Genomic DNA, 12,128 nt, shown 5'->3' with positions numbered 1-12,128 from the left:
GTGTGAAAGCAAATAAAGGGGAAAAAAATGCAGGGAAATAACTGAATACATGGACGGGGCAGCTCAGGCCGAGCAGTTCGGAGACAAAGTTAAAGAAGGAAAGCTGAGCTGGTCTGTACAGGTTCAGAGGGGGGAAAGGGGATGTTCTGGGCAAAGAGTGTTGAATGTGGAGCTGCCAGGAACCAGGAAAAGAGAGATTCATGTACAGTGCTTAACAAGTTTATTAGAGCACCACCTAATGCAGTTTCATTATTTCTGCTCCTCTTATGTTGGACAGACTGCTGGTGGCTACATTGACTTGCTACGCCATCTTGTGGTACAACATGGTGGTACTGTACTTACTCAGTCGTTCGGTCCAGCCCTCATTTAACAACGTCACCACACTTTTCTAAAGTTTATTTTAAAGATTTAGTTACGAGTCGGATTAATAATGCAAACTGTAATTTACTAAATAATATTCAAAAGTTACCCAATAGCACATAGAACATAGTTCGGTACATAAATACCATTAAAGTAACCCACACACTACTGAATAAATCATTTATTTAAACAGAAACCTACACATGAAAATATGCTGTCCACAGACAAGCCAATGACCTTTCAAAGTCATGCTTAAAAAAACTCAATTAATAATGTAACATTCACAATTCTTAAACAGGAAATTCTTCTAACTAGTCCTTTTGGTTATTTCAGCATTTCTTGCTTTAATTCAGCTAACCTTTTACATGAAGTACTTTTACTTCTTTCTATACTGTGATATTGATCATGTCGACCAGTGGCAGGAGTCACTAAATAACCAAAAGCTGAAGATTATGGCTGAGAATATAATACCCATGTACTCATTAATATTGTTTACTGCTGCTTGTGTCCACAAGCACTCCAAGTTTATTCATACTGACGAATAGCAAATATACTGCTTTTTATTTTAAAAGGCACATCATGGATGTGGACAACTGTGTCTATTTCTTTAAGTAAATTATAAATTTGAGCTTGAAACTAAAGGCCAGAAGTTGTATATAAGTTATTGAGAAGCACAAATACAAATATACATCATGCTGTTTACAGTTTACATGTTGGAAAAACTGCACAGCTGTGTGTTTGCAGGGGGCAGGTGCAGAGGCCCAACCCTCCATGACGCCACACTACATGTACTTGAAAAGCACAAAGACAATACAAGCAGAGGTTGTATGGTTATTTGTTTAGCAGATACACTAAACTCAGCTCTAGAAGACCGTCTCCTGGATTATCCGCTCAATTTACATGAAACCCTGTTTATCATGTTTGTTGTTACAGGCCTTGTTACACTGCTGCAGTTTCCCTTTTCAAATTGTTTCTATAAAAACTGCAATAAATCACGATGACTGGAAAAGAGCCGACAGCCAATTCTTCACCTTCACCAGCATGAAGAAATGATAGCTCTTTGCTTAAAGGAGCTTGCTGTATGGTCTTTTCATGACATGACACTGCAGATACATCGTTTTTCCTAAATGGGAACCAAACCCAAACAGATCACCAGACAAAGCAAAGCTTTATTTTTCCACAAGATATTTTTTAATGAGAAATACTGAAGACCTTGTCAGTCAGACCAAGTGATAAATGTAGTTTTCAGTAACTTGTTAAAGAAACCAGATGACATTTTACTACATCACGTCATGCCAAACAAAAGGATAGAAATGTGCTGTTAAAAATTTATTGTCTCAACATCTTTAAATGTACATGTGTGGCATCAGCTGACATATATACAGACATATTTACCATAGGTTGTTTCAAAAGGAGGACACTCCTGCTCTCTTCCAAGTCAAAAGTATGTTCAATGGAAGGTTTAGCACGGTTAACTTGAGTGTGCACCACATACACATTTGCTTTGGGCAGTTTTATCGAAATCAATGTCTACAACCTTGAACCCTGAGGTTTACTATCACATTACTCAGACAAGCAGTATGGAACACAATGACACAGATTGATTTCGTTGGTAGTTTACTGGTAATAGGGCCGATACCGGCCCTGATCCGGATGGTGCGGACCAGGCATTTGGCCCTGGGGAGGGGGTCCCTGCATTCGTGGAGGTGGGGGTCCTCTTGGGGCGGGCCACATCCCAGGACTGAGCCCTCCTGGCTGGGTGAAGGGGGGACTGAGGGTACCCTGGTCTTCAGGGAACTGCTGCATGGAGTTCGGGTTATAATGATGAGGTGGTGGGGCATTAACAGGAGGGCCGCTATGCTGTGGTGGAGGTCCTGGGGGTGGGTGATTCATGTAAGGGGGTATCATGTGCGTTGGTGGAGGAGTAATAGGTGGGGGTGCTGTGGACATTGGGGGAGGAGGGGCCTGGTTGTACACCATGTGTGGTGTCCCAGAGGCCTGGGGAGGATGCTGCATTGGGTGTGTAATGGGAGGCGGCGGGGAGGCGGGGGACCAAAATGCTGTTGAGGTGGTGCCATCATATGGTGAGAGTGCGACACTACAGGAGGCTGGCCAGGATAGTCCCCGGGGTGGTGGTGGGGAGGCTGGCCAGGGCCTGGCCCAGCAGAGAGGGGCTCGCGAGAGGAAGAGGAGTCATCTTGAATGGGAACAGTGATGAGATTACTGTGTTTACGAGTTGTTACCGTGGCAATGCGGAATGTCTCAGGACCCAGAGAAGGGGTTGGGGGCGGGCCTTCGTGAGCGGAGGGAGGTGGCGGCTGACTGTAAGGATCGTGGCTCCCGTGCTGGAGCGGGTTGGTGAGATGGACATGGTTCTTGGGTAAGTGAGGTGGAGGCAGGCGGAAACGTTCAGACACATCAGAAGCAGGGGGCAGGTGCACGGGCTCCTGGCGGCCTGCAGAAGACTTGGCAGCCCTCATGTGGCGGTGGTTGACGTGGGCCTGGAGGTCACGCTGAGACAGGTAGGTGCGCTTGCATCCTGGTACAATGCTGCACATGTAGAGGGAACCACGTTGGCACTGTTCAATGCGCTGAACCGGGTCTGTACAGTTATAGAGGGTCAGGCTGAAGAAACAGGGACAAAGTCAAACAGCTCAGTTATTTAGTTTGACAAGATCGCTTTTGACCTAATCAACCTATTTTTGGACTGGGGGAATTCACAGTACCCACAGAGAATATGCAAACTCCACACAGCCTGTCTGTGGCTTAAACCACAGGACCTTTTTTCCATGAGGCCACAATTCCAATCACCATACCGCCCCAACTGGTCAATGTGCCCCTTTGCCTACTCGGCTCGACTTGGTTTTCAGGGTTTTCTATCAGGTGGTTGTACCAGGTGCTTTTTCAGTCCCCGCTTGGCTGCGGTTCCAAGTGAGCCGGGTCAATGCAAAAACCTCTGTGACCTCAACAGATTGCATGCCACCGATTGTCCAGTCTATGGGGTCACTCGCTGAGTTATGAGAGCGACTCCATCACAAAAATCAAAACCACCATTTTTGAAACCTTGCAACATTGTGAAGGCTGAGCGAAAACCGACTTCATGGTCCTTAAACCTGACAAGAAGCCACAGGCTGAGCAGCAGGTATACCATTGCCATTGAGTTGTGTATGTGTCTCATACAAATGATGTCACAGACTTTCGGACACATTGCTACAACAACCCTATGTACACTGGGGTGCTACTCGATTGTAATAGAAAAAGACCAAACCACAGTAGAGCTGAGTTGAGCTCAGTAGATACCATCTCTATTAGCCCTGTCCAAGGTGTACTCTGTTCAACCTATCACAGCTGGCATGGGCTCCAGCCTCCCTACAATCCTGAAGTGGATGCTGTAAATGGTGCCTTTAGTTTCCTTGCTATCAGTTTTCCCAGGATTAAAAAAGAATGCTCAGTAGGCAGCATTTCTACGAGCTCAGCAAGTAAAATATTGGCCTAACACAAAGAACTGTCTTCAGTCTGGTTGAGGAGGTAGGTGGAAAGACTTTTCCACTCTAACTGTCAGAGAGAATGATTCAGAGTGCTTCGTGCACCTGGCAGTGTGGATGTCAAACTACACAACTGCAGGTTTTAACAGATTATTCGGGTTCCTGTTTCACTTTTACAAGACAAAAGACTTCAGGATGTTGACTTCAGATTTTCTTGAAGTCCCATTCCTCACGTCACTAAATCAGGGACATCTTAGTGGATTTATACTGTAGTGATTTTATGCCATCCTTATTTTACCCTCATTGCCATGTACCAAAGTTAAATGGTCTCACCCTGGGCACATCTTCTCTCCTTTCTTCTCATGAAGTAGAGCACAGTCATAACAGAAAACATGTTTGCAGGGAATCTGAGGAGTCAGATGGCAAGAGTTAGACAGTAACATGACTCTGAGATGTTGTGCAGAGAAACAGCAATAAGACACGTACCATCCGTCCATACAGCTGAATAGGGAGACCGCATTTGTCACAGAAGTGAATCGGAACATCATCCTTTTCTCCAATCAAATTTAACTGTTGAAATAAGAGGACACAAAAACATGACATGCATGTAATGACAACTAAAACCAGAGAATTGTATACTTTTTCTTTAACTCCAATCCTACTCGTCTTACTGGCTGAGAAATCCTTTACCACGTTCCTGATGTTGGTAATGATGCAACTTAATCATTAATATTGTTTCCCTCACACAGCAGACGTACCTTATAGTCCCAGAACAACGGTTGTGGAAATCTCCTCTGACTTGCAAACACATCACCAGCTTTAGTTCCACAGTCAAACCTGTCCTCTTGCTTAAAGCCAAAGTTATCTGTAGTAGAAAGAAAAAACAAGAGCAGCATTAATAAAACAGTGTTTTAAAAAAGCCTGACACAAACACTACACTAGGGCTGCTCAATTAATCGAATTTTAATCTCGATTACGATCTGGGTTTTCAACCATCATTAAAAATGACTGAGCCGATTATTAGCACCTCCCTCGTGCTTTACTCTCGCGCTGCTCCGTGTGGCAAATCGAGCGCACCTCTCTGCATTTCGAACACGCGTCACAAGAGGACCCGAGGGAAGCTCGGAAAGCTAAGCAGAAGTTATTTGGAGAGGAGAGGATAATGGCTGCTGAAGAAAGAATGCCGTTGGTTGAAAAGAGGTAAAACGACTTCCGTGGTGTGGAAACCAATGTTCCCTCTAAGCTGCGCACGTGCGCAATTGCGCACTGCTGGCACGGTCTCTGCACACAGAAAATCTGCGTTGCGCACAAAAAAATCTAACCTGAATTGAAATTAAAATTAAAACTTTAACAATTCTGTTTTGCAGTGTTAGTCAGTGAGTGACTGGCTGCTCCTGTATGTGATTAGAACGATGCCACCTTATCCCATAGTCCAGCCAATGATGCGATTTACATTCGTATATACGCAGCCAATCAGTGTCGTTGACAGGCTATGACAGCGTCCTTATGTGCCGACACCGGTGTTTTAGCTAGCAAAGCGGCGTGGCTGATGTGCAGTGAAGCCACGTTAATGACAACGTGTCCAACCATTGGAGATGTGAGCAGGACAGACGGAACAACTGACGGGAAAAGTGTGGACTTTATACCAGTTTTTAAATTGTGTTGATCGGCCACGTAAAACCAGAGTTATGATAAAAATATCTGCAATGTTTGGTTTTCTTCCTGAATACTGTCGTTGTTTATATTTACTGCGGGAAGAAACGGTAAAAACGGCGTTTTATAAGGAAAACGCTCGAAAGCCTGTGAGCAAAAACAAAACCAAAACCCCCACCCTTTCCTATTGGTCGAAAAAAGTACCGTGTTGACCAATCAAAAAGTGATATGGCAACGTAGCATCTAGTTGTTAAGAAACGGGGGGAAGTTTTAGGAGTGACGGCGGTGCTCTGAGATGTGAGAGATTTGAGACGTTTAGCGCAAATCTTGTGTAGTTAGTGTGTAGTTAGTGTGTAGTGTAGTCAATAGTGTTGTTGTGTGTGTCAGAACAATGAGGCGGCTGCTGAATGTTACAGGTGTTACAGCAGTGATACATCTCCTGTTGTCAGGCCTGCAGGTATCAGGCTGTTGTTCTCCTTTATCTCATAGTGGACAGAAATTATTTTTGGAGTGGCACAAATAATTTGTGTGGCATCAGATTTGATGCAGAACAGCTGATTGTTCTGTAAATAGTTTGAAATGTTTATTTAAAAAAACGCCTTGGCTGCATTTTAAAAAAAAGCTGCAAAAAACTTTGTTTGCCAAACTGAGTTACTTTTTTGAAGTAGTAACTATATAATGAATTGCCCAGCATTGGTCATTATATACTATATTTTGCAGACAGAGTTACAGACTCTCTCCCAGACCACAGACTCATAATACAAGTCAGAGCTTTATGAAAAAAAAAAAAGAAAGAAAGAAAGTTGTGTTTTCAAAATTGGAGTTCAAGTTATTTTTACTTCCAATAGTGTTAACATACTACACAGGTCATGAACAGGATTTTTTACATTTTCATTGTAAGTGGGCTAAAGCAGTTAATTAAAAGTAGTCTAACATAAATGTAAATGCTGTGATTTGATTATTTTAATAAACCATGTAACTTGGATGGATTAGATGCTGGTGTGACCACAGTGCACACGTCTGATGTCGCTCACAGTGGTCCAAGGGACGCTCAGGGAGTTTGTGTGTTCGCTCAGACATGTGAAAAATTAGAGGGAACATTGGTGGAAACATTATGGGTTCACAGAGTCAGACGTGGATCAAATATTGTGCAGTATTTTGAAGTTCACTAAACATAGATGTTAACATTTTTCATTTATTTTTTATATTGCAAACATTTGCACTGTAATCAGTATTTGCACACTATTTTAGATTATTTTTTGACAATCTTTAAAGCCATTATTCAATACATTGTTATTGTTAAATAAATATCGTCAAATAGTCGAGATCTCAATTTCAGTGAAAATAATCGTGATTATCATTTTTGCCATAATCGAGCAGCCCTACACTACACTTCAGCTTTTCCCAAAGAGGAGGGCAAGAATGTAGCATAGTTATAGTGTCACTAATCCAAAGTGGCTTAAAATATTCTGTGTGCATAAAACAATTGTATGTACATGGAAACTAAAATGAAAGGCACAAATAAAATCTAAAAAGCTTACTTGATGCTGTCCTCATCATCGATTTCATGATTACTTTGTTAAAAAAAAGAAAAGAAAAAAAAGAATCAGCATCGGTATGGCAACATCAAACTTCACATTGGCACAGCCTATTTTCTTTTTAAACGAGTAGCAAATAGTATCAACATTAAGATAATGACATTTGAAGAGTACTACATTTTATAAGAACTGAATTTATGATGAAAATAATAAAAATGACATCCATCTTCTTTACTGTGTGCAAGTGCTGCAGTTAATCCCTAAGCAGCACAATGACATATGGCAGTAGGCTGTCACAGTGCTACTGTGTGCCAGCGTATTATGATATCCAGACTGGATGACTGTAAAAGCATCAATAATACAAGTGTTACACTTTCTGTTAAACTGATACTGTTATGATGTATTGTAATTGATATGCCACGACAGGTCAGGCCAAGAGAAATGACGGTTGTGAGCGGCAGAGACAGCGTTACAAAAGTACAACAACATACAAAAATGCTTGAGATCCTTTTTCTGAGTATCCTTTTTCAAGTCCAAATGACAAAGATGAACCAGCAAATGTGGATAAACTTGTGAGCTCTATTTGCCTGAAGAAAAGTTCAAATCCAACTACCACTACAAGTGTCACTGCACAACTACTGTTAAAGAAAGATGCCCACATGTCAGACTGTAAGTCTGTTGCTACCACTGGCACATCATCTCTGTTCAGCCCACGAGTACGTCACTAATAACTGGGTAACACGTGTCATCAAGTCTACAATGACTCCTACCACCAGAAGAAAAAGAAGCTTTTTTTTCCTCCCTCCACATAGATACTTAATATACTGTATGCTGGCTCTGTTGTGTAATATTTTATACATTTGCCTAACTTGTGAAACATTCCTGGTTCAGGGCCAGGAGGAGAGACAAAGCACACTGGGGGCAGCCAAATCAAGTGTGCAGCCTGACCCACTGGGGTGGGGATGAAAGAAAAGTTCTACTTCATATGCTGTATATATATCCCAGTGAAATGTGACGGTTTTTGTGCTGGTGTTAATGGAACTCTGCATTCATTTAATTACACCGACATTGGCAATTTTTACAAACCATGCACCTTGGCACTGCTTTGTACCTTTATGTGGGCTGCTGCTGTGCAGTAGTACCACTTACATTTGATTGTGGAACATCAAATGTAAGACACATTTCAGGAATTGACTTATTTCAACTACCACAATATTTTTACAGCTCCACTCTTGAATTCAGTGAATGACCCATGTTTGTAAAGGCAGCCAGCTATTCAAATGTATTTACAGTGGCAATAGGATTGAAAAAGTCTTGATTAAGAGGTGTGGCCCAATACTTTTGCCTATACAGTGTGACATTATAAAAACATTAGTGCTAATGGGCATTCTGTACTACATAGTGTGCCTACCATCTTCTCCAGTCTCACTTTTACAAGCTCTACTGACAGGTCTCTGGGGGCGCTGTTGAGGTTTGCTCCTTATTGGCTGCTTGGACAGAAGTTTGATGGGGATTCGTCTGCGAACATCCGGGCCTCCCAAACTCCCAGAGCCATCGCTTCCTTGAAGATCATTGTCTGTTGAACAAAAAGAGTATATCAACTGAAACGGTGTCCTATATGTTGTGCACTGTACTTTGGAGAGTTACACACTTAGTGAGGGATACCTCATGTGGTGGACTCAAGAGACACCAAAATTTAACAGTTACACATATCCATCTACCACGAGTTGGTTTTAAAGCCTTTAGGATGTCACTGGATTGTGACAGTGTTTGTAACAGAGTCCTTTGCCTGTACACATTGGTGACATCAAGATTACAAATAATTTTATTCTGGAAAGAGACTTTATAGTGAAACTCAGTGGCTCAAAGGTTAAACAGGATGCTTCTTTTTGGGTTGCCACAGTAGATCATCTGCCTCCGTCTCACCCAATCCCCATCTTCTTCTATAACACCAACCTCTGCCTGGCAGTAGGACTGGGCGATATATATCGAGTTTTTAATATGTGTGTATATATACATATATATGTGTGTATATATATATATATATATGTTTTTATACGAGATATGACAATATCGTTTATATCGATATAGTCTATGTTACGTTATAACTATACTTGTGGAGCCGCAAGTTTGCCTCTCTTTCGTCCACTTTTGTCTCTACACAACGTTACTCCGCCTCGCCTCTCCGTCACTGAACACAACTCCCCCTCCCCCATCGCTTCACCTGCAGCAATGACAAGATGGACACGGCAGCTATCAAAGAGGAGCTGGTCGGTAAAAAGAAAACATTTGGATACTAATATTTTAGTGCTGTCAGCGTGACGTTAACGCCATAACCGCATTAACGGGACAAATCTCTGTTAACGAGTTACCGCGGATCGCCCCGTGTGTGGGGCTGGACGGCGTTAACGAGCTAAAAATCTACAGTGCACCCTATGTATGAATTCTGGTTGTGCTTACTGACCGCGAGCCGATTTTATGTGGTACACGGTGCTCAGAAACCTTTCAAAAAATGTTTTAGTACGACTTTGCTAAGCTACGGAGCCGCACCGCTTGATGGATTGTTGGATCGTTACGGCTACCAAGGAGCCTGCTGCGTGTGTATAAGGAGCACAAATGGCACCTGTTAAGAGACATGGTTACGAAGCGGATTTCAAACTCCAGGCTGTCAGTCACGCAGTAGAAGTTGGGAACAGAGCAGCTGCAAAATCTGTCTGTCTTTGTTATTATGCTCAGCATCTTTTAGTTTACATTTTGACTGCACAATTGTGAGCTTTTTGTTATGCACAAAACAACATAGTTTTATTTTATTTATGGACCATTATTATTTAATAAATGCTGATAATTTATTTCTGAGCAATTTTTTCTTGTACATCTACGCTGTATGTTAATAAAAGTGCCTATGTGAGATTTGGGACACAGCTTTGACTAAGAACTCTTTTTGTTCTTACTTTATGGCTTTAAAAAATATTGAGATGTATATCGTATATCGCCATCCAGCTCAAGAATATAGAGATATGAATTTTGGGTCATATCGCCCAGTCCTACCTGACAGCTCCACCTTCAACGTCCTCTGTCCCAACCATCTCAGCCTTGCCTCTCTAACTTTGTCTCCAAACTGCTCAATATGAGACATCTAATCCTGTACATCTTCGTCACTCCCAATGAAAATGTTAACATCTTTAACGAATTACCATCTTGTAACTCCTCCCTTTCACTCTCGCCATTATTATTCACTAACAAATCATCTTTGACACTCATCTCTACCCTGCATGCACTCTCGACTTTGCCATTCTTGTGTATTGCCCGTCGCTTTGGATGGCTGACCCCAAATATACAACTCACCACCTTCATTACATATACTCACTGCATCTTCACCTTTCCACCCGCTTCCTTCTCATTCACACACAACTATTCTGTCTTGATTCTACTGACTGTCATTCCTCTTCTGTCCAGCGAATACCTCCACCTTTCCAGGCTTGATACCTTCCACCTGCTTCCACTCTCACAATGTCGTCTACGACACAAACTCCTACCTGTCCATCAGCACAGCCACAACAAAAAAGGAGCTCAGAGCCGCAGATATTTATAGTTGGCAACGGTTTATAACTTTAGTAAAACTGCAGAGTAATATAAACAATTAGAAATTAGACTAACAACGTTAGCGTTTCGCCTTTAACACTATTAGAAAAAAAGCTAAAAAGGACTCGTGAATGTGGGTTAGCAGTGTCACGAGACTCGTTATAAGATATAGAATTTCTTTATACAGCTAAGTGGTTAGCATATGCTAACCATCAAGCCGCATTCGCGCCCCAACTAAATCGCAGCTAGCTGTAAGCCCACTAACATGTGAGAATATATCGTTTGCAGTTGGGTTTAATAATTGCATAAACTCTGGTGGAACATTTCGTGTAACCCTTCAGACCAACTTAGCACGTAACGTTCACTTTTGGCGAGAAGTACTCAAGCGTTGCCACTTTTGGCTAGCCCGCACCATTCAAGCTTTAACGTTACCCTGGGAGATTACGGGTTAGCTTAGCAAAACCACTTTCCACGAGGACGCTTTGTAGTCACGTTAGCTCTTAGAGCTGATATGAAGACGGCTACGCAGGTAAAAAATATAGCACGAAGAACAAGTTTTGCTAACGTCTCGGCCCTACTTTGCATTTTGCTTACCGCTTTGGTCCATGATCCAACGAGTGATCGCAATGCATTGTGGGATGCGAGAAACTGACGAGGAGAGGAGGCGAAGTGAAAGGGAAGGAATGAGGATAGGGAAGAAGGAAGCGAAAGAAGGACGAAGCAAACAGGGCTAAAAAGAGCTAAGAGCTAAAAATAAACTGTAGTTAGTTCATGTTAAAACCAACAAAGAAAAACAACCGCGCGTTTCTTATGTTCAGTGACCGTTGGCCTAAATGGCTGGGTAATAAAACTGGTAGTAACGACAGGACGTCGTTGGGATATTTAATCAGACAGAAAAGTATTTTCTTTTCTGTATCGACGCAGTTCCTCCTTTATGTTTTAGGGAGATTCGCTAAGACCTGTCACAGGTCATCCTGTCAGTCGTGAGAGTGACTGGAAAATCTGAATGCTTGGACTTTCTATTATATTTCATGTTGCTCATAAAGTTCAGGTTCTAGCGGCCCGAATTACTTATCCACGTTTTACATTGTTTTAGCAGAAAAAAGTTCATTTTATCCTTAATAAAGAATATCTGCTGCCATAGTTTAAACACTTGTTAGATCATCCTACATGTGCTATCCATGCATATTTAGTTATAATTAAGCTTGTTTCAGATGAAACTGCTTCATATTGTTTTCATAGAGTCTCTAATAAATATTTTGACTGAAGAGAATATTTGTCTAAAATGATTGTCATCAAACACAGAAAGAAAGTTGCATTTTGACTATTAATGTAAACTGCTGCACACTCAGGCAAAAACCATGTGTCTGCCCTTATGGGTTTTATTTTGCTAGTAAAATGGGAAATATGTCCAAATATAAGGCAAAAATAGAGACTGTACAATTCTGACAACCTGCAAGTCAATATTAGGTATGAGCACCTCTACTCTTCAACACAGACTGAGCTCTCT

At 41.8% G+C, this 12,128-nt stretch overlaps 1 protein-coding gene across 1 annotated transcript; it reads right to left on the bottom strand.

Moving 5' to 3' along the window:
- Positions 1 to 1,528: 1,528 nt before the first annotated feature.
- Positions 1,529 to 10,391, bottom strand: cbll1 (Cbl proto-oncogene-like 1, E3 ubiquitin protein ligase). Its single transcript, XM_005475601.4, is given in 8 exon segments — positions 1,529 to 2,403; positions 2,406 to 2,985; positions 4,179 to 4,252; positions 4,332 to 4,415; positions 4,604 to 4,710; positions 7,040 to 7,072; positions 8,448 to 8,612; positions 10,085 to 10,391. Coding segments are annotated over 8 exon segments (1,557 nt in total). The 5' UTR covers positions 10,173 to 10,391; the 3' UTR covers positions 1,529 to 1,977.
- Between the last annotated feature and the right edge of the window lie 1,737 nt (positions 10,392 to 12,128).

Source organism: Oreochromis niloticus, linkage group LG17, assembly GCF_001858045.2.
Source record: "Oreochromis niloticus isolate F11D_XX linkage group LG17, O_niloticus_UMD_NMBU, whole genome shotgun sequence".
In the NCBI taxonomy this organism is placed as follows: domain Eukaryota; kingdom Metazoa; phylum Chordata; class Actinopteri; order Cichliformes; family Cichlidae; genus Oreochromis; species Oreochromis niloticus.
This window is presented reverse-complemented; position numbering and strand designations above follow the sequence as displayed.